Consider the following 24,048-nt stretch of genomic DNA (forward strand, 5'->3'; position numbering starts at 1 on the left):
AAGCCGAGTCTGCAACCTACACCACAGCTCACAGCAATGCCAGATCCTTAACCCATTGAGCAAGGCCAGAGATCAAACCCACCTCCTCACAGATACTAGTCAGGTCCTTAACCACTGGGCCACGACAGGGACTCCTCTCTTTATTTTTAATACCTTTCACTTCTCTACCTCCTTTCCCATAGCCTATAAGCATGCTTAATTAAATCTTTCCCATTTAGTCATTAACAGTATAGGTTTGAGTATAGCTCTGGTATTTAATATGTGTCCTCAGGCAAATGTTTCAATGCTTCTGTGCCTTCATTTCCTTACCTGTAAAAAAAGAAATAATACTAGTCCTTATTTTACAGGGTATTGTGAGCTTTAAATGAGTGAATAGTAAAGCTGTCAGAACAGTGTCTGGCAGATAGTAAATGCTATATGTGTTTGTCAAATAAAAATTAATTAATTGGGAGTTCCCGTCGTGGCGCGGTGGTTAACGAATCCGACTAGGAACCATGAGGTTGCGGGTTCGGTCCCTGCCCTTGCTCAGTGGGTTAACGATCCGGCGTTGCCTTGAGCTGTGGTGTAGGTTGCAGACGCGGCTCGGATCCCGCGTTGCTGTGGCTCTGGCGTAGGCCAGTGTCTACAGCTCCGATTTGACCCCTAGCCTGGGAACCTCCATATGCCGCGGGAGCGGCCCAAAGAAATGGCAAAAAAAATAAATAAATAAATAATTAATTAATTGATCAATCCTCAACTTATAGCTTGTGAGAACTCTGCTGAAAGATTTTTTTAAAAAATCCTTAATTACCAAATTTAATGAATTCTTCAGATCTTGGCTAATTTATCCTTCCAGCAACACAACCTGGTGGACCACCAATTTCCTCTTGGAATTCTCCCTTTATTTTCTGGATACCACTTTCCTGGTTTTTCTCATAACTCTCTGATATTTTCTTTCTTTTTTTTTTTTTTTTTTTTTGTCTTTTTCTAGGGCCACACCCACGGCACATGGAGGTTCCCAGGCTAGGGGTCTAGTAGGAGCTATAACTGCCGGCCTACGCCAGAGCCACAGCAACACAGGATCCAAGCCGAGTCTGCAACCTACACCACAGCTCACGGCATTGCCGGATCCTTAACTCACTGAGCTAGGCCATGGATCGAACCCACAACCTCATGGTTCCTAGTTGGATTTGTTAACCTCTGTGCCACAAGGGGAACTCCTTCCTTCTCTGATATTTTTTATTCAATTTTCTTTGCAATTTCCTTGGGGTTCTGTCTTTGATCCTCTTTCCTTGTCACTCTATAACTTAATAAATCCGATAGGAAAAACTGGTCCAAATCTTCCACATAACATAAAATCCCTCCATAATCTAATCTCTGCTGATCTCTTCAGACACATCTTTCAGTACCCCACCACATGGAATGGCTTGCACTTTCCAGAGTGTGCTGGTAGTGCCGTTTCCTCTGTCAGGAAATACCCTTCCCACTTCTACAATTATTTCCTAATTTTTCAAGTCAAATGTTTTTTCTTGATACGTTAGGTGAATTTTCTCCTTTAAGTCATATATATATATATATATAGTGGCTACCAGTATCCCCAGAACCTAACACAGTAAGGAACTCAGTAATTGTTTATGAACCGAATTAGAGCACCTAAATTAGTATTTTGCATGTATTTATTGTTTTTAGGCAACTGTATATGCCTTGAGAAAAAAAATTTACTTATTAATCTTTATGACCCTGGTTCTAAGCAATGACTTAAATGCAACAAATAGTTAAATAATATACATTTGAAAATCTCTTTGGACATTTGTGTTGTGATTTCTGTAACAACTTGAACAAGTTTTCAGCTCTCAAAATTTATTGAGTTTTATTTCCCCTGAAGAACCAATGACACAGGATTCCGCTAGCTTTTATAAAAAGTGTACACAAGGCGCCTCATTAGCACAGTGGTAGCACATCAGTCTCATTAATAGCGTACCCTGAGCAGTATTAGACCATAAGAGTGTGCCCAAGCAGAACCCTGTGAGGACTTTCCAGCGTGGACCCCCCGCCCCACATTCATGTCCTCCACCTGTCTTTTTATCTATAGAAAAATTTTAGTCCAAGAACCAATTTAATCAGAAAAGTGAAAAAAAATAGAGATAAGAAAACAGTAATAATAATTCAGCAAAGTCAAGGACCTTCAGTTCTTTAAGACTATAGATAATATTCTGAGCCATGTCCTTGAAGCTGTTTTGCAGGTGCTGAAACCCCCCGCCAGGTGGAAAAGGTCAACGATATGCTGCCCACAAGCACGGAGACCCCAGATCAGTTGGAATTAGAAGACTGATAATGCTGACTCCCAACTGCTTCACCACCCACCAATCAGGAAAATGTTCATGAGCTGATCACGCCCTGCTCCTCAAACACTGTAAGACTCGTCACTACCCGCTCTAAGGGGGGCGTGGCGGGGGGCGGACAGTCCTTGAGGCACTAGCCTGCTGTGTTCCCCTCTTTGCCTAGCAATTAAAGCTACTTTTTCTGTTTCCTCCAACTCTGTCTCCGTGTTTCTTTTTGGCATCAGCGTACAGAGGCAGCTGATATTTCAGCAACAAGAGGAACAATTACATTTTTCTTAAGAAACGTCATGGACACATCTTAGGGAAGGTATGAAATAGTAGGTTGCACTGTATGCCTGTGAATGAGCCTTAACTCTAGATTTGTGGTAGCTCTTCGAACGTGAGAGAAACAGGGAACCAGTCCGTCATATCAAGAACATAAGGTTTTATTCGCAAGGAATGCCAGATACAAAGAAATGAGTCCTTCTAAGAGCAGTGAAAAGCAAGGATGAAGCGGTCACAGAAAAAAAAAAAAAAAAGTTGCGTCTGACTGAGCGGTAGATGCTGCACAGGCGAAGAGACTTTTTAGAAAGAGCGGGAAAGAAATGGGCGGGTCTTAGTCCTCTTCTTTGGTTTTTTTTTTTTTCTCCCCTGTAGCCAAGCTCCTGATTGGAGAGCTGGGAGGGGTAGATGCCAAGCTCCACCCCCTGCCCCCTAGCAACAACAAAGCGAAGGACTGTGATTGGAGGATGAGTTTCATTTAGGCTCTAGTAAGCAGTGAGGGGGCGCCACACGAGCCTAGCGGAGTGTGGTGCGATCACACTGAGGAGATGGCTTCGCTTTCCAAACTAACATTTTCTGGGAAGGTGCTGACAGAACCCCAAAATGGGGGAAATATGGCCTTTCTAGACATGTCTCTGGGTATGTAGATCTGGGATCCCAGCCCCCGATTGTTGATAGTCGGGGCTGACTGGCGAACCGGCGCTGTGAGGGACAGCCCTGGATGGGGAGGCTTCCCCTCTCGCTCCCTGGCCGCCTCCACATGGATGAAGCCCAGATTCAGCCCGCCCTGCTCCTGACCCTCCTCTCTGCTCCCATTCCCCGGCCCTTCCAGCCCTGGCCTCTTAGGTTGGAAACTCGCCAAAGCTGACAGAAATCGCGTGGGGAGTAGAGCTTGCTAGAAGGGGTCAGGTGTCAGAAATAAAATGCCGGCTGTCGCGGTATATTTTACCCTCTGGAGGATAACCCTCCCCCTTCACACTCCCGTGCGGTCGGCCGCCCTTGTTCGTGGCTGTCCCAGAGTGTGTCACAAACCACTCGATTCCGTGGGTAGGAGGAGCAAGTCTTAGGCTAGTTTGCAAGGAGTGGTGGTCGGGCACTCAGACTGGGTGAAGGGATGGTTTATTTGGTCGCCTGCTTGTTGGTTGGTGCCTATTCAGCCTAGGCTACCTATTCCCTCCTCTGGCACTCTCTAGGCTCTCACCTCGAAGCACTAGGGGCGCTAACTTCTGCTGGGGGCGGGGGGAGGAGGAGGAGGATGGACTTCATAAATGGGGAGGGGGAGAGGGGAGGGTGAGGTAAGAGAGAAGGGCAGGAGGAGAATAAGGATAGTTTTACTTTTTTCTTTCAAACCTAGTTGCCTTTTTTTTTTTCTTAATAACTGCACCTGCAGCAAATGGCAGTTCCCGGGCCAGGGATTGAATCCCACAGGGATTGAATACCACAGATGTGGTAACAGAGAGTCCTTAACCCAGGGTCCTTAACCCACCGTGCTGCGGTGGGGAGGCGGGGGAATCAAACCCCAGCCTCCCCTGTAGGCCCATGGTGCCACGGGCAGGAACTCCTTTTTTTTTTTTTTTTTTTTTTTTTTCCTGGCCTGATTGTCCTGGCTAGTGTCCAGTGAAATGCTAAATAGATGTGGTGAGAGTGGATGTCCTTAACTTGTTTCTGATCTTAGGGGGAAATTGTTTCTAATCTTAGGGGGAAAGCTTTCAGTATTTTACCATTAATTATCATTTTAGCAGTGGGTTTTCATAGATGGCTTTTATGAGGGTGAGGAAGTTTCCTACCTTCCCGCTTTACCTCTGAGAGGGATAGACATGAATAGTACCTAAGACATTTTCTTTTTTTTTTTTTTCTTCATGTGTTTTTTTAACAGTCTATTTCATGATCAGTTTCAACAGGCTTTTACTCATCTAAGACACAGACCTTGTGGATTACAGACTGCTGCTTTCTCCCCACCAATATGAGTTCCTAAACATTTTGTGGCATTAAAATGACTTTTAAAAAACAGTGTTTGGTCACTGGACAGGGCTAGGACTATGGTGAGGCAAGTGAGGCACTTGCCAAGGGTACAGATTTAAAGAGGCACCACAAAATCAGTGATCAAGATAAATGATATTTTAATGAAATACTTTTAGAAACCAAGTAAACAAAGTACAACCCTCTAGCTGGTAAACATTTTTTTCTTTTGTAAATAAAGGAATTAAAGTGAGGCAAGTGAGACTAAATTGTGTAAATACAGGGTCTGATCTGGTCTTTTGTTATTGATATTTTGTTCACTGGGGATTTTTCTTGCATTGATTTTATTTTTGAGAATGTTTGCTTAAATATTATTTTTATCTTGCATACTAAGTTTTTTTAATTACTCAAATGAATTTATCACATCTGTAGTTGTATAATGATCATAACAATCTGATTTCACAGGATTTCCATCCCACAGCCCAAACACATTCCCCCACCCCCCAAACTGTCTCCTCCAGAGACCATAAGTTTTTCAATGTCTGTGAATCAGCATCTGTTCTGCAAAGATGTTCAGTCTGTCCTTTTTTCAGATTCCTCATGTCAGTGAAAGCATTTGATGTTGGTGTCTCATTGTATGGCTGACTTCACTTAGCATGATCGTTTCTAGGTCCATCCATGTTGCTAAAATGCTGGTATTTCCTTCTTTTTAATGGCTGAGTAATATTCCATTGTGTATATGTACCCTGTCTTCTTTATCCACTCCTCTGTCAATGAACATTTAGGTTGTTTCCATCTTTTGGCTATTGTAAATAGTGCTGCAATGAACATCAGAGTACATGTGTCTTTGTGAGTCATAGTTTTCTCTGGATAGATGCCCAGGAGTGGGATTGCTTGCTCAAATGGTAGTTCTATTTTCAGTTTTCTGAGGCATCTCCATACTGCTTTCCACAGTGGTTATATCAATTTACAATCCCACCAACAGTGTACTAGCATTCCTTTTTCTCTACACCCTCTCCAGCACTTATTGTTTATAGACTTTTTGGTGATGGCCATTCTGCCTGGTATAAGGTGGTACCTCATCATGGTTTTGATTTGCATTTCTCTAATAATGAGTGATGTTGAACATCCTTTCATGTGTTTCTCGGCCATCTATATGTCTTCTTTGGAGAACTGTCTGTTTAGATCTTCTGCCCATTTTTTGATAGGCTTTTTTGGTATGGAGCTGCAGAAGTTGTTTATAAATTTTGGAGATTAATTCCTTGTCAGTCGATTCACTTGCAAAGATTTTCTCCCATTCTGTGGGTTGTCTTTTTGTGTTGTTTAGGGTTTCCTTTGCTGTGCAGAAACTTTGAAGTTTGATTAGGTCCCATTTGTTTATTTTTGTTTTTGTTGTCAATACTCTGAGAGGTGGATCTGAGAAGATGTTGCTGTCGTTTATGTCAGAGAGTGTTTGGCTTATGTTTTCCTCTAGGAGTTTGATAGTATCTGGTCTTATATCTAGGTCTTTAATCCATTTGGAGTTTATTTTTGTGTATGGTGTTACAGAGTGTTCTAATTTCATTCTTTTCCATGTGGCTGTCCAGTTTTCCCAGCACCACTTATTGAGGGAGCTGTCCTTTCTCCATTCTATATGCTTGCCTCCTTTGTCATCGATTAGTTGGCTATAGGTGTGTGGGTTTAATTCTGGGCTTTCTATCCTGTTCCACTGATCTATATTTCTGTCTTTGTGCCAGTACCATGTGGTTTTGATGATTGTTGCTTTATAGTATAGTGTGAAGTCTGGGAGCCTGATTCCTCCAGCTCCATTTTTCTTTTTCAGGATGTCTTTGGCTATTCTGGGTCTTTTGTGCTTCCAAACAAACTTTAAAATATTTTGTTCTAGTTCTGTTCTGTGAAAAATGTCGTTGGTGATTTGATAGGGATTACATTGAATCTGTATATTGCCTTAGGTAGTATAGTCATTTTGATAATATCAACTCTTCCAATCCACGAGCATGGTATATCTTTCCATCTATTTGTGTCATCTTTGATTTCTTTCGTCAGCGGCTTATAGTTTTCAGAGTACAGGTCTTTCGTCTCTTTAAGTAGGTTTACTCCTGGGTATTTTATTCTTTTGGATGCAATGGTAAATGGGATTGCTTCCCTAATTTCTTTCTCTGCTCTTTCATTGTTAGTGTATAGAAATGCTGTCGATTTCTGTGTATTGATTTTGTATCCTGCGACTTTGCCAAATTCATGGATGAGCTCTAACAGTTTTCTGGTAGAGTCTTTAGGATTCTCTAGGTGTAGTATCATGTCATCTGCAAATAGGGATAGTTTTCCTTCTTCCTTTCCAATTTGGATTCCTTTTATTTCTTTTACTTCTCTGATTGCTGTGGCTAGGACTTCAGAACTATGTTGAAAAGTAGTGGCGAGAGCAGACATCCTTGCATACTAAGTTTTTTGAAGCCTCCTTAACTTTTATGCCTGAGGTGAGTGCCTTGCTTGTCTTATTCTTGGCCCTGCCCTGTCACCACGGGGACCCTGAATGGAGGAAAAAATCCCAGAACTGAGGGGAATTTATAGCACTAAGGTAAAATCAAATGCTTTCTGCTTTTTTCTTTGTGTTTATTTCACTGATTGGTATTTTATTTTATTTTTGTCTTTTCAGGGCCGCATCCGAGGCATATGGAGGTTCCCAAGCTAGGGGTCGAATCAGAGCTGTGGCCGCCTGCCTATGCCACAGCCACAGCCACAGCCACACAGAATTTGAGCCGCATCTGTGACCACAGCTCATGGCAACACCAGATCCTTAACCCACTGAGCGAGGCCAGGGATCGAACCTGCGTCCTCATGGATTAATGGTAAAATACTGAAAACTTTTCCCCTAAGATCAAAATCAAGTTAAGGACATCCACTCTCACCACATCGTTTCCACTGAGCCACGACGGAAACTCCAATTGATTGGTATTTTAACAAATGCTTATAGAGGTAAAAATATAAACTGATAAATAGCAAAGCAATGGGTTTCTCTCAAAATTCAGAAAATTAGGGACAATGGTTTCAGAGTGGCCTGGTCCCCAAAATTTAGTGGTTGTATAACTTGTGCAAGTTTATCTCTTAGAGCCTAAGTTTCCTCAATTGTGTATTACTGCATCGTAGAGTTCTTATGTATTAAATGAGATAATACAGGTAAGGTGCACAAATTATAGTGCCCGACATATGGAAAAAGTTGAGTAAATGTTGCTATATGTCCTTCAGAAAGTGGGCCTAAAGCCTCACTTTTGACTAGCTAGCAATTTGGGAAGCTGGAATAGTTATCTCTCTCTGGGAGTTCCCGTCATGGCGCAGTGGTTAATGAATCCAACTGGGAACCATGAGGTTGTGGGTTTGATCCCTGTCCTTGCTCAGTGGGTTAAGGATCCAGCTTTGCCATGAGCTGTGGTGTGGGTTACAGACACGGCTCTGATCCTGCGTTGCTGTGGCTCTGATTGGACCCCTAGCCCAGGAACCTCCATATGCCGCAGGAAGCGGCCCTAGAAAAGGCAAAAATACAAAAAAAAAAAAAAAAAAAAGAAAGAAAGAAAGAAAAAAAAGAAATAGTTACCTCTCTCTGGATTTGGGTACTGACCTTTAGAGATGTAGTCAACTTGAGAGAGATGAAAAATCATTTGGTTGAAAGATAGATAATGTCAAACTTTGGAAGCCTGAAGGAGGTGGCTGTTTGGTTTAATTTGGACAATACCATATTCAAGAGATTTAGGATGCACTGTCATTTAAGTAGATGATTAGAGCTAGGAGAATATTGGAGAGTGTAGTTTGGAAAAGATTGGCTCAAATCATAATTGGAAGACTGAGGAAAGATGTCAAATAAAATATGGTAAGTTAGCTGAAGGCTGCATATGACAGTAAAATTTCATAATCTTAGGGTTGTGAAAAATCTTAAGAGGTCACTGTTCCATGCTCATAAACACTGGTTCCCCATATCCATATTTATACCATTTCAGACAAATGAGAGTCCAGGTTTTGATCTGTTCAGCGGGAAAAGGAAAAACTTTTGATTAGTCATTTAAGACCCTTCCAGTTTGAAGTCAAGAAATATACACCCTAAAGAGCAAATACATGTTATTTCTTTGAGTTGGTGAGAAATCTATACTTTTCCAACAAATTTCCCCATGCTTTTATTAAAATGAAAAGATTACTTTTAGCAATATATATCTTTGTTTTTGGATAACTACACATAAGCACACATTTATATTATTTATATATTATAGATATGATTTTATATTATTTATACACTTATATATTATATACATATATTACTTGTATTATTTACATTGAATTCAAGGATATTACTTCCATTGTAATAAGATGTACTCAAATAGGAAAAGGCTCTACAAATATATTTTCATTCTTGTCCCTAATAAACATTCCCGAAAGGTAATATAGCGTTTTTTTAGAAATAAAAAGCAAAAAGATAAGACCAGATTTGGAACTGGCAACAGCAAGAACTTGGTGGGAAATGTACCTCCCGGTTCACCACTTCTATCTAAAGGAAACTAAGGCAAAAGTACAGTAGTTAAAAAGAGAGGAACCCTTTCTGCTTAATAGATGTATTTGGATCATAGACCCATAAGTGTTTACGAAGTATCCACTCTGTTTTAAGCATTGTGCTAGGCACTTAGTACACTGATAAATAAACAATGGCCTCTTCTCAAGTAGCTAATGATGTAGTTAGAAAAGCAGCTAAGTAAATGCATGCAGTTATCTGTTGTTTTAAGTGTTCTGGAAATATGTGTAGTCAGAGTCTCTCAGAAATTGAGAGGAAACTAAGTCACGTTTTTTGAGATATCTGGTATTTTAAGTATTTAAAAATAACAAAACAGTGTTTACAAAAATTGAGGTGTATTTAATGTTTATAGATAATAAAATGGTGCTTTCAACATATTCTAAAATACCAGGCAATATAGTTAGATTTCACAACAAATTATTTAATTTTTATAAACATTTAATTATTCATATGGTACCTCAAGCAGTGTGATGTATTTTAAACCGTATGAGGAATGTTGTCCTCAGTCCTCACAGTGTATTTCTGAGACTAAGTATATCTCACTTAGGTCAAGAGTTCAAATTTGAGGCTCTTTGGTGAGACCTGGACCAAATTGTTCTCCCTGAGAGATTTGGCTACCTAAGTATTCTCCAGATGGATTTGTAGAGAATGTCATTACAGAGAGTAGCAAGAACAAAGTACCATGTCTCTGAACGATTATATCTTGAGAACTAGGGAAAAGGACATGAGCATCTGCAAAAAGGTTGATTGTTATACTAAGGACACCTTCTTCATAAAGTCATAGACTATATTGAAAGGGTCCTTATACATCTTGCCCAGGTTCAAAAGCATTTGTTTTCTCTTTTCTATGGAGAGGCTGAGCAGTAATTGGATTTCATCTCTAAATCATAGCTGATAAGATCTTTGATTTTTAGCTGTATATGTTATCACATAATTCCATTATAATGCAATAAATCAAATAGTGGTCTCTGGAATTTAAAAATCCAGGGATTAAAAGTATGTATAATTGCGCTTAAAAAAAAAAAAAAAAAAACCTGCAAGGCATCCAAGGGTATAAATAATTGTAAGTTTTGAAAAGTAAGATTTTTTAAAAATTTTATTCTTTCCAACTTTATAGAGATGTGACATATACCATTGTGTAAGTTTAAGGTGTGCAATGTGATGATTTGATACACATATGTATTGTAAAATGTCTACCTCAACAAAAAGTAATTAAGTTTTTAAATAAGTTTATAATTGACTAGTATGTTTGAAAAATTAAGACCTCTGGCATTTCTCAGGTTTTTTCTGCTGTGAAACCATCTATTAATTTTGGCCCACTTAACATATACCTGTATACTCAGAGGAAAAGGAAAACCCAGTAGAGAAATAAAGCACTTTTTACAGGCCACGTGCATATGAATGAGAAAGCTTTTTAGTGTTAATAATATTAAATACCAATTCAGTTCAATTAATTAACATTAATTATTAAACATTTACCATGTATCTAAGTGAATTTCTATGAAACAAATACTTCTTACACTATGTATTTTTTTCTTTCAACTTTCTAATGTTATTGATAGAATGTTAGAGCTGGAAAGGACTATGGAGTCTCTCTTGTTACCTAACAGTCAAATAAGGAACCATTTAGAAAAAGAAAGGAATGTCATTGCTAAACTCATTTCACTTAGGCAATACCTTACATCTTATTTTAATCCCGTGGTACATTTTATGTTTGGGCCATACATAGCTTTTCCTAATACTATTTTCCCAATTATATTTCAGTTTGAACATTTGTGAATTTAACATGAAATATTTATGAAATCCCAAATATTAGGTTTATTTCCAGAAAATCTAGCACAGATTGAGTGAATGTTCAAGACTATGTAACTGAAGTATATTTCTTTTCTCCCTTTTGAATCTGAAGCACCCTCAAGATTAAAATTTCCTGCTCACTTGACTTTAATCACAGTTGGTATTTTAAATACTGATGCCTGGACCTTATTAGTTTAGACGAGTACTATGCCACACAGGCTTGTTCTGAGGTGAACATACCATATCAGAGTTCTAAGTGTAAATAGAAATGGAATAGTCAGCATTTGGCAAGAGGTGAGATACAAGATCTGTATTATACAAAGCTTTTCTACTTTATTGTGGGCCATGCAGAAATTGTCTTGGAAATAACAAATCTACTTGCTTTTAAAGATTGAATGCTATATTAAATGCACCCATCTTCCACATTTTGTTTGACCCTCCTCCTTTTGTGGTCTAGGCAGCTTTACAATTTTTGCTAAAACAAGTTCCCTTTAAAATGAGGACAGTTTCTAAAGATAGTCAAATGAAATTAAGATTATTGATCACAGAAAGGATGGTGGTTTCTTTCAAACAGTTGTGTACAGTGATTGATAATATAAATTCTTTCTCTATTTAAAAAGCATTGATCAGTTTCCTGATTTCATGTGTTACCTAACATGTTGCCAAGCACATAGATGCTCTCACAAAGTGCTTGTTATATGGTAGATTGACATGGCACTGTGCTAGAGGGTATATGGAATTCTCCCCTCAGCCCTGTCCATAATCCTCACTACTTGTGCCTTAGCTTCTGACAGGCAAGGCTTTTTGTCATCCACCTCATCTGTTTAACCTTTTCCCTCATAACTCTCCAGCACTAGACTTCTATTCTAGCCAAGCTAGAACATATTAATTCCTGGCTCCAAGGCTTTTCTTGTGTTGTTTCTCTTTTATGGAGTGCCCTGATTCAAATTCTATCCATCTTACCCACCTCTATCACAAGGATTTGCAATCGTTCCGGTACACAGTAGTCCATCTTTTCTCTGCAATCCTGGAACATTTAGTCTCTATGTTATTCAGTTTGTGCTTAATCATATACAGGCAACTTCCAGCTGACAAATGTGTTGTTATGTTCCAGTATCTCATTTGTATGCCAGCTGTTGAGTGTGTAAAGAATTGCCTCCTGGATTTCCCATCGTAGCGCAGCAGAAACGAATCCAACTAGGAACCATGAGGTTGTGGGTTCAGTCCCTGCCCTTGCTCAGTGGGTTAAGGATCTGGTTTTGCTGTGAGCTGTGGTGTAGGTCACAGAACGACTCAGATTACGCATTGCTGTGGCTCTGACATAGGCCGGTGGCTACAGCTCCGATTGGACCCCTAGCCTGGGAACCTCCACATGTCTCGGGTGCAGCCCTAAAAAAACAGAAGAAAAAAAAAAGAATTGCCTCCATAGAAACAATATTATAAAGAGTGAACAGGTTTCTAGGGCAGTGCACAAAAGTCTATTTTGTTTACTGATACTTGGACTGCAACAACCATTTTAATATTTTATGCAAAAATGAATTTCAGGGTCAAACTGGGAATTCTAAGAAGGTATCTCCCCTGATATAGTTCTAAGAATATCTCTCTATGGGTTCCTCCTCTTTCTCAACCCAACCTCATTTCCTTGGTTACCTCGGAAGTTCTTTGATAAATGATAGTTGTGTGAGAATATTGTGAACTGTGGGGGAAGAGCTTTGTGCTTGCAAGGGAATGAGTAGAAGAGGCTGAGTCTGTGGAGACCCCTGCAGTTAATGTTCCCAATGGATCTGAGGCCAGGACAAGAATTACCAGAGCCCAGTCATCTCCCTACCCATCTCATTGTAATGCCACTTCCCTCTCTTTGAGCAACCTGACCTACTCCTTCCTGCCCCCTACAAAGTAATGTATGCGGCTCACTCTGATTTCCTGCTTAAGCTACTTTACTCTGACAATATTTTATTTTTGCATAAATGAAGTTACTATACATCTGTTTAATAGGAATTTTTGCTTTTTTTTTCCCAGGAAACTAACCCTAAAATGTCGACATTGTTTGGTCTTTGTTATAGTTTCACAAGTCCATTATAATTATAGTTTATTTTTTAGGGCTACCAATTTTTTAAATATTCTGAAATATGATGAGCTAGAATACAGATTGTTCTCTTGAGACACGTTGTAATTCAGTTTTTTGTTGTCTTCATTTTTATGTGTTTTGTAATATAGATGACATTATAATCCTTAGAAAGATAGAAGATACAAGCACTGAAGAAATAAAGGATGGGGCAGAGAACCATATAAAAAATAACTCAGTTTCAAGACGGCGATCAAATACTCGTAAGCATCGCCGGCAGAGAGGTAAAGTATACAAAGAAACATACATGGTAAAAAGACTGAAATATTTGTGAATAACTGGGTAAGCAAATCGCAAACTTCAGTGCATTCTAAAGTAGTATTATGTTGCTAGTTTTATCTTCCTTGGAAATACATGTATACAGAATTGGTAAGAATTTTTGCCATGACAAAAAAAAATTTTTTTTTTTTTTTGGTCTTTTTGTCTTTTCCAGGGCCGCACCTACGGCATATGGAAATTCCCAGGCTAGGGGTCCAATCGGATCTGTTGCTGCCAGCCTACACCACAGCCACAGCAACAGGCGATCTGAGCCATGTCTGCGACCTACACCACAGCTCACAGCAATGCCAGATCCTTAACCCACTGAGCAAGGCCAGGGATCAAACCCACAACCTCATGGTACCTAGTCAGATTCATTAACCACTGAGCCACGACGGGAACTCCATTAAAAATTTTTTTTTTTCTTTACTTTGAGTTACTTCCTTAAGGGAGAGCAGGATAAGAATGAGAAATGTTTTGTGCTTGTTCACAAGCCTGTTTGGGTGGTCCAATTCCACTTTTAGGAGGCATTACAGGAGGATTAAGAGCATGGTCGGAAAGGAGTGGGTAAAAAATCATTTAACCATTTTGACATTTAAAACAGGAAGAAAAAAAAATCTTTATCTTTATATTACACAGTGGACCCCAACATGCTCAATCAGTTTTGTAAAATTCAGTTATATAATGAGATTATTTTTTTAAAAGCCTGATTGTTTTTATTTGAATTCTAGTCATCAATGTTCCTCGAGTAAGAAAGACAGTTCAAATTTTACATATCTACTCAACTCCTCAAAAAAAAAAAGAAGAATGTAAGGTCCATTAAGGCAAATATTTCTTTTCATGTCCGCTGATGTAACCTAAACACCTGAAACAATGCTTAGCAGAATTGTAGATGTTTAGTAACTATTCATCGAATTAGAGTTTGAATAAAGACCATACTTGTAGGAAAAAAAAAAAAAAAGAAAAAGAGCATGGTCGATAACCTGAGCACCATGGCATCCACATTTTGAAAAGAAAATGCTGTAGGGCAAAGAGAGTACAAAAGAACCCGAAGAATGTTCTTTGTATCCCTAATCACATCGGTCAGTACAGTGTGCATATTTTAATATGAATGTGATGTACATTGCCATAGTAGAGAAGTCTTTTCAGCAACAGAGGATCTCTATGGTTTAGTGAACAGGTTGGAACCGTCTTGACACTGTGCGTACTCTAAGCCCCTGTCAGCTTCCTACTCAACTTTATTGTAGTCCTTGTTTGAATCCTTCAGTGCCTTAGCAGGTTCTGAGAAAAGGTGGAACAGTGGTTATTATAGTGGCAAAGCTGCTAAGAATGGTGAGGTGGCCCACTCTCATGTTTCTAACTAAATATAAAATTGATCCCACATTCTTTGATCATTCCTTAAGCTGTCTTTACACCCAAATCAAAGCAGATGATTGAGGCAAATATTCACGTGATTGATACAAAGCAGATAGTTTCTCTCCATCTCTCCTTTTCCTATTATTCTTTCAATTAATTTCATATCCCAACTTTGGTGGAATATGAAACCAAATTTGAGGTATGTATAAAGAGAAGACTACCATAGTAAGGTGTGCAAATAGAAATAGTATGACAAAGACTGTTCTAGAGTTCACTCAGACTTTCAGATGATACCAGACTAATGAAATAGCAAAAGTTTTGCAAAACTCAGTGCATAGCTTTAAAACAATGAGATCACAGATAATACTTCTGAAAGATATGTTGAATTTACTGACCGAAAATACAGAAAATAATTATCTTTCAAAGGATACTCAAGGTTCAGAAACAAAGTCGAGGAAAGAAATGATAAACCAAACCAAAAACCTTTTGGACTCAAGACTGGACAAAGCCCTTTGAACAGGCAGCCTTTAATGATTCAGGTAAATTAAGACGAAGAATTAACCAATATAAATGTCCTAAGTTTAATGTATCTCTAAATATTAAGAATTATTTTATTTGTGTGTGTGTGTGTGTGTGTGTGTGTGTGTGTGTGTGTCTTTTGTCTTTTTGAGGGCCATACCCACAGCATATGGAGGTTCCCAGGCTAAGGGTCCAATTGGAGCTATAGCTGCCAGCCTGCACCACAGCCACAGCAACACCAGATCCGAGCCACGTCTGTGACCTACACCACAGCTCATGGCAATGCCGGATCATTAACCCAATGAGCAAAGCCAGGGATTGAACCCACAACCTCATGGTTCCTAGTTGGATTTGTTTCCACTGCGCTACAACAGGAACTCCAAAGCATTATTTTAAATTCTATTAAGAGTAGGGATTGTTTGTTAGTATTCCCCCATACTGCTTTGAACATAACTTAAATTCAGTATTTATTAACTGATTTTCCTCTGTAACTTTTAATAAATGTTTAATTTTTGCTATTTTTAATCATTGATAGAACTTTTGAATTTATAAAATGTCAAAATATAAGATTGGTTTCATGCTTTGTTGTGTATGATCATTCTCATTTTTGTCCTTATATAACAATGAGTCTTTGATCTTAATTTTTTTTTTTTTTTTTTTTTTTTTGTCTTTTTGCTATTTCTTTGGGCCGCTCCCACGGCATATGGAGGTTCCCAGGCTAGGGGTCGAATCGGAGCTGTAGCCACCGGCCTACACCAGAGCCACAGCAACGCGGGATCTGAGCCGCGTCTGCAACCTACACCACAGCTCACGGCAATGCCGGATCGTTAACCCACTGAGCAAGGGCAGGGACCGAACCCGCAACCTCATGGTTCCTAGTTGGATTCGCTAACCACTGCGCCACGACGGGAACTCCTGATCTTCATTTTAGTATAAAAACAGTTTTAGTAGATTTGTGAATAAGTTGTGAAAACTATAGGTCAAATGACATAGCATATGCGTGGACTCTGGAACCAACAGATAAGACATACTATGATGGTAAATCCGACACCTCTAAACTTGTACAGATGATCTAATCACTGGACAGAAATTTGAGAGGTGCTCATATCCAGATTCATAAGTTAACTTCGATGCTATGATTTCGGCTTGGCCTATAAACTAATTCTTCCTAAAGTGTTATGTGGTCATTTAGTTTAAAATGATGGTTCTGGGAGCTTAAACAATTTTTGTGAAGTTATGTAAATGCAGATTTTGGGGGGAGGGGAATATATTACATTTTCAAATATTTAAATGATTTATTTAGCAAATATTAAATGTCTACTGTAGGCACTATGCAAGGTACCAGAATAGCCCTGCCTCAGGTATTTTATGTGATGGTGAGAAAGAAAGATAAGAAGGAAATTTAATGCCAGGCAATTTGCAGTACATGTTCTAATAGGGTATAAATTATATATTGTGGGGATTCAGTAATTTATTTTGATTAGGGAGACTTATGAAAGTTTGATGGAAGAGATGACGTTTAATCTGTAGGGTGAGGAAGTTTTGACAAAGTTTGGAAAAAAGGACATGAGCTTACATTTGCTATAGTCTAAGATGCATAAATGAACTAAAAATATTGTAAAATAGTATTTTCAACTTGAAAGCATCTTTGTATTTCTCTCAGAATTGAGACTTTTGAGACTGTCATTATAGCAGAACTCACTGGAAAAAAGTACTCTGCAATAAAGAGATATATTAAAATTTAAGCATAGTCATTCCACCAATAAGTTGAATAACAATTACAGTTTTCAATCATGCTTTGAAATTCTAATAAGCTGGTTTTGTTCTTCACAAGATTTAATCTTTGTATCAGTAGAACACAGTTGTATTTATTCAACACAATTCTTTTTGATAGTTTCTGTTGTTTATAAGGAAAGTATCTATTGTTTTTGATAGTTTCTATTGTAAATCTGTGGTATCCAATTTAATGAAATTATTTTTTACTATTATTATTATTATGGCCACACTCACAGCACATGCAAGTTCCTAGGCTAGAGGTCAAATCAGAGCTGCAGCTACTGGCCACAGCCACAGCCACAGCCATGCCAGATCCAAGCCATGTCTGCATCCTACATCACAGCTCATGGCAACGCTGGATCCTCAACCCACTGACTGGGGCCAGGGATCAAACCCACATCCTCATGGATACTAGTTGGGTTCATTACCACAAGCCACAACAGGTACTCCTGAAATTATTTTTTATATCAACATTTGTAAAAAAGACTACAAGTTCCTTTGGAAAGGTACTTGGGTACATATGGGTCTGTAGGAGACAGGTCTCAATACTTCCTGCTGTCCCATGCTAGTCACTTAGAAAAGAAAAGAGATACATGTGCATTCCACCCAATCTCCTTATTTATGTTTTGCAATAGACAATTTGGACAGTGACTATGGCTTTATGCTTTAGCAAAGCAATAGATTTTTCATATTTTTTAATTTTACTAAAGTTTTATGTGAATAATATTATTTATGCCAATACCTTCCCTGTGTTTTCACAGTTGCTTTCAGCTTCTGGTAATGTTATACTAGAGAATCACAAGTCCAGATCTAGGTAATGTTTTCTTTGCCGGGCAGTATTTGGTAGTAGAAAAGCTTAATTTCTTAGCACGTCCATATGACTTTGCCCATTTACATTTATAAGGAGATTTGTCAAAGTTCCACTATTTCCATTTGGCTGATTCACTCCACTCCCTTTTGATTTAAAAATTGAGGAGTTCCCGTCGTGGCGCAGTGGTTAATGAATCCGACTAGGAACCATGAGGTTGCGGGTTCGGTCCCTGCCCTTGCTCAGTGGGTTAACGATCCGGCATTGCCGTGAGCTGTGGTGTAGGTTGCAGACGCGGCTCGGATCCCGTGTTGCTGTAGCTCTGGCGTAGGCCGGCAGCTACAGCTCCGATTCGACCCCTAGCCTGGGAACCTCCATATGCCGTGGGAGCGGCCCAAGAAATAGCAAAAACCAAAAAAACAAACAAACAAAAACAAAAAAAATTGATAAGTTTTAAAGACTGAGTTTTGCCAGGCTAATTTACTTGAACAGTAAGAAGCCTACCTTCTGCTTTCAACCTATCCCCTCACTTGTCTTTCTAGAATTAAGTATTAATTTATATGGAAGAGATAGTTTCTTTTAGGTTTTCTTAAACTGAAGTGTAGCTGATTTGTAATACTGTGTTAGTTGATAGTTTCTTTCTAATAATCCTGAACAGATGAAGAATAAATAGTATGATTTTGAATACTTTCCTATGGTTCTAAGGAATTGTGCCACAAAATATTACTAAGTATTCTGTCTCTCAAATATAAAGTCACAGAATCTGTTGTTTCTTTAGGTAAAACGTAGATCCAGAAAATGGTAAGGTAGAGCATGACTTTGTAATATATTCAAATTCAAAAAGCAACTAATTTTCCATATTTGAAACACTTTAATAAAGTTTTACATGCGTAGTATTCTTTGTGTCAAAGACATGAGACATCAGACCTTTCTACACATTAGTTCTGAAAACTGTTTAGTGTATAAAAGTAGGGGCAGTAGAATTCTAAAAAAAGAGTTGCCCACGGAAATGGTCTTGACAACATATTAAGACTTAATGAAATCATGGGGTATATGTTTCATTTGTTTTGCAAAACTGTGGTTCTTTGCAGGAGAAATGCAATGACAATTCTAAGGCCCAAGCAGAGAAGAATAAAGGCCAATCAAAGGGAAACCAACTTCAATTGAAAGGTCCTCAAGAGCAATCAGAAGAATACCGACACTATTCAGATAGATCTCGAGGCCAATCAGAAAAGTCTAATGGCCAAGCAGAGAGATCTCGTGGCTACAAAGAAAGATCTCGTGGCCAATCAGAGCGCTCACGTGGCCAATCAGAGCGCTCATGTGGCCGATCAGAGCGCTCTTGCAGCCAACCAGAGCGCTCATGCAGCCAATCAGAGCGCTCTCGTGGCCAATCAGAGCACTCTCGTGGCCAATTAGAGAGGTCTCGTAGCCATACAGAAAGATCTCATAGCCAATCAGAGAGATATCATGGCCACTCAGAGAGATCTCGTGACCACGCAAAGAGATCTAATGTCCTATCAGAGAGATCTTATGGCCAAACAAAGAGATTTCATAGTCAATCAGAGAGATCCCGTGACCAATCAGGGAGACATGGAAGATACTCACCAGTAGAAATTGAGTCTGAATTTGACAGGTAAAAACATAATGAATACTTAACTAAGTACAATGTGTTGAGTGATGTGGAAATATAAAGGCATGCTTTATGTACCTATATTTTAATGGCTAAATATGTATTTGTCCCATCAGATGTTGAATTGGGAAAAAGATATTAATAGTATAGATGTGGTATATACATGGCATCAATATTCTTTCAACTTGCTGATGCCCTCTAGCTATTATCCAGTTTCCCAATTACCTAATTAGGTTGTTCCATCTAGGTCAGCTTCCCTGGAAGGGCCCCAATGTACTCAGTCTTTCCTGCTGAGCCCTCCTCACTATCAAAATTGACTTAGTGTCCCATTCCTTTTGAATTTTAAAATTTGCTAGGCTAGCTAATCTAACAACAAACTATGCCAGATTCATTATATGTAATCTGAGATAATGAACTTCTCTGTTTCCTTTATTTCCTTTCTAAAGAGTCTTCATAGAGTCCTCAGTAGACAAACAATAGGTGCATCTTTACACAGCTGAACTTTACTGTTTTCCACAAATCATATCATAGAAGATGCTAGTCTACGCATAGATGCAACCCTAACCTAAATATATTTTGAATATTGTATATATTCACTGTTGCCTTATAAAACTGTTAGGTTAGGTCTGTCTGCCCTAACAAAAGAACCAGAGAAATTTAATATTATTGTAGACTGTTTGAGTTTTAAAAATCTCAAGATATTTTTATTGTGATTGGCTAGGTAATTGAGTAAAAATTATTTTTAGTTTAAATTTCTCAGTGATTACCTTTCGTTTGCATTGCGTATGAATGTCTAGACAAATATTTTAGCTCATATTAAGTGCAGAGAATTGCTGATTTCAGTTAAAAATGTTATTTCCAAAATGTATATGTCGGTCATTGTGTAAACAGACAGTATCTGATGTAGGCACCGTTTTAATGCTAAAGGTCCCACCCTGCTTATATTAGGAATATACAAATAATTTGCTATTAAAAATTAAAATATGTTTAACATTGATGACAAGTAATTTATATTTCTGCACTTATCGGGGATTTTCATGTTTTGCTTCATTTTACACATCAGTCTTTGTCAAGTGGTATAACATTTCCACTAAGGCACTGAAATTTCACTTACTGTTTTCCAGTGACTTAGTTCTATTATTTTACAAGTACATTTTGAAATATAACGAACAATTCTGTTTAATTTTTTCTCCTTTATCTTCTATTACTATATTTTTTGTATCCTTAGCACAACTAAGTAATTCTTGCTTGGGTAAAGTTATCAAATGTAGAACTCTTACTAAAGAACACATAAATTAATATACTTAATATACAGAAAATTCATATACTTTTATAATTGATCCTTTGAGGATAAATTCTTCTACTCCATTACTTTCCATTCTAATACATATAAAAGTTGACAAATTAAGTTTAACGATATCCTTAAAACTTGGAGTTAGCTTATGCACCAACTATAAAGTGAAGACCTCAGTAATTTCATGCCCCCACACAATATTTTCTCCTCATGTAAGCTTCACCAGAAGACAAAGATAAACCAGAAATTCTAAACTTCTGCCTTAATTTTTAATGTACTTCTACCTTAAAAAAAAAGTTGCCAATGTAGAAGCCCAATGCAGTCTGAATAAAAGACAGGTAGCGAGGTAAACCTCTGGAATAAAATATGATGGCATATGCAGAATATTGTTTATTTATGTGGATTTACAATGACTTTTTTCAATTTCAAAAAACTAATATGGTTCTTAAAAACTCTAAAGAGGATTTATTATTGTAAACAAGTGCGAATTTGTATTTTAATGCCCCCTAAGATACCTGATGATAATTTCAGCTTTTGTTCCTTTTTCCTGATTTGGTAATTATATCCACAGTCAGATGCCCTCTTTTGTTAGAGTGATATGTAAATAGTGAAGCTTAGCAGAATAAAAACTCTTTTGTAACCCCTACTAAGTAGCTGATAAGAAAAAAGTGGCAAAATCTGCGTATCTTTACATTATCTGGGCTATCCATCTGATGAAAACTTTTCTAACACAGATAGTAGCTTCAGAGGAAATGAGGTTTTGGAGTGCTTGCCATTTAAACTCCAATTACAGAGTGATAACTGATATCTCATTACCACTCCATCATTCCAGGTAATTCCTGAAATAGATTCAAATCTGACTATAATTGTCAAATCAGATCTCTGGGTCTAAAATTCCTAATATACTGTATATTACTCTGAAAACATAGGTCTTTTCAGAATGATTATTTGATTTCCTTTTTTTTTTTTTTTGTCTTTTTGCCATTTCTTGGGCCGCTCCCGCGGCATGTGGAGGTTCCCAGGCTAGGGGTCGAATCAGAGCTGTAGCTGCCAGCCTACACCAGAGCCACAGCAACACGGGATCCGAGCCGCAACACAGGATCATTAACCCACTGAGCAAGGGCAGGGATCGAACCCACAACCTCATGGTTCCTAGTCGGGTTTGTTAACCACTGCGCCACGACGGGAACTCCTGATTTCCCTGTTTTTTTCCCCAAATTCTTAACTTTTCTCTGGCCCCATTGTTACCCAGTTGTTAGTACTCTTTCTTATTTCTTGGAAGAAGGTGCTGATGAGAGTCTGGTCTGTGTTTTGTAAGGAATTTCTAATGGAATACAAGCAGCATGAGTGAGTAGAAACAATGTAGGGATGCGAAGACATGGCCTCATGTCCCAACTCTGTCACTAAATATACAACACTGAACAAATGACTTAATATTTCTGGGTCTCAATTTCCTAATATGGGAAAAGAGAAATTTGGACTACATGGCTAAATATCTATACCAACTGAAAACATCTTAGATGTTCATGGAAATGAATTTTGTCTGTTCATTTTATTTAAATTGTGGTTTTAGAAATAGCATAAATTTTACCATCTTTTTAACTGTACACTTCAGTAGTTAAGTATATTTACAATGTTGTCAACCTGTCTCCAGAACTTTTTCATTTCACAAAACTGAAATTCTGTATCCATTATACAGTAACACCCCATTGCCTCCTCCTGATAAACACTTTTACTTTCTGTTTCTATGAATTTAACTGCTTTAAATCCTTCCTGTTAGGTGGAATTGGGCATTATTTATCTTTTGTGATTGGCTTATTTCACTCAGCATAATATCCATAAGGTTAATTTATGGTGTATCATATGATATGATTTCCTTCCTTTTTAATGCTGAATGATATTCCATTGTGTGTATATACCACATTTTGTCTATCCATTTATCTGTTGATGGATTGAGTTGCTTCCATCTCTTCAAATAAGTTCTCTGCATCCCCCTCTTTTCAGATTCTCACAATATATGTATCAGCGCACTTGATAACATCTCATAATCCTTTAGGCTGTCAACTAAAAATTGGCACTTGCCATCTGCTTCTAACAAGGATTAAATCATAAGCTGCTGCCACCACTGACCTTCAACACACCCTGAAGGAAGTTCAGGGTGGAGAACAGGAGTGAGGCATTCGGCACTTTGGGAGAGACTGGCAGAAGAAGCCTTCAGATAGCTAGATATGTTCAGGGAGAGGTTTTATGAGCCTAATTCTTGCATCTCCTCATATGTAGAAAAGCACTAAAATCCTTCATGGTGACCTCTGCTCCTTGTGACTAGCAGTAACCTTCTACAAAATGTGTGCTCGATTGCAAGTAACCCCCCTTCACCAAAATCACATATATACTGACCTTTTCCCCTACTTCTTCAGAGCAGTTTCTCAGAGCTATCTGGAATGCTGATTCCCAGGCAATAGTCCTTATTTTGCCCCCAATAAAACTTAACTCACAACTTTCATGCTGTGTATTTCTTTTCAGTTGACAAGGCTCTCTTCATTTTTCTTCTTCTTTTTTTTAGTTCTTATGACTCAGTTTCACATACCTGTCTCCAAGTTTGTAGATTCTTTTTTCTGCCTAATCCAGTCTTCTGTTGAACCTCTGTAATGAATTTTTCAGTTCAGTTGTATTTTTCAGCTCCAGGATTTCTGTTTGGTTCTTTTTTTATAGTGGTGTTTTGGGTTTTTTTGTTTGTTTGTTTTTTTGGTTTTTGTTTGTTTGTTTGTCTTTTTGCCATTTCTTGGGCTGCTCCCGCAGCATGTGGAGGTTCCCAGGCTAGGGGTCTAATTGGAGCTGTAGCTGCCAGCCTACACCACAGCCATAGCAACGCAGGATGCAAGCCACATCTGCGACCTATATCACAGCTCATGGCAACACTGATCGTTAACCCACTGAGCAAGGCCAGGGATCAAACCCGCAACCTCATGGTCCTAGTCAGATTCATTAACCACTGCGCCCTGACGGGAACTCCTTTTTTTACACTTTTTATCATTTGCTGATATTCTCATTTTGTTCACACATCTTTTTCCTGATTTCACTTAGTTGTGTATTTGTGGTTTTGTTTTGTTTTGTTTAGCTCATTAAGCATCTTTATGACTGTTATTTTAAATTCTTTGTCAAGCAACTCATAGATCTGCATTTCTTTAAGTTTGGTTTGTATAGTTTTATTTTGGTCCTTTGAACCAAGTTTCAGTTTCTTTGTATGCCTTGTAATTTTTTGCTGAGATTTGGGAATTTGAAAAATAAAACAAACACTTTCCCCAGTCTTTGCATACTAGCTTCATGCAAAGGAAGACCACTTATCCGCCCATTTGGAAATTCTAGGACCTCTCAAATTTTTACAATTTCTT

General features: G+C 38.3%; 1 protein-coding gene across 1 annotated transcript in view; it reads left to right on the forward strand.

The window, feature by feature from the left end:
• The first annotated feature begins 3,087 nt into the window (after positions 1–3,087).
• LUZP4 (leucine zipper protein 4) overlaps positions 3,088–24,048 on the forward strand; it is a 30,094-nt gene continuing 9,133 nt past the window's right edge. Inside the window, exons 1-4 of the mRNA XM_085008493.1 lie at positions 3,088–3,221; positions 13,105–13,236; positions 15,053–15,165; positions 18,821–19,365. Of these exons, the coding sequence (XP_084864619.1) occupies positions 3,131–3,221; positions 13,105–13,236; positions 15,053–15,165; positions 18,821–19,365 (881 nt within the window). The 5' untranslated portion in view covers positions 3,088–3,130. The remainder of the gene's footprint in view (positions 3,222–13,104; positions 13,237–15,052; positions 15,166–18,820; positions 19,366–24,048) is intronic.

This window comes from Sus scrofa, chromosome X (genome assembly GCF_054392235.1).
Source record: "Sus scrofa isolate SSC_HxYL_T2T_F1_AM1 chromosome X, Sscrofa_HxYL_maternal_Yorkshire_Landrace_v2.0, whole genome shotgun sequence".
In the NCBI taxonomy this organism is placed as follows: Eukaryota; Metazoa; Chordata; class Mammalia; order Artiodactyla; family Suidae; genus Sus; species Sus scrofa.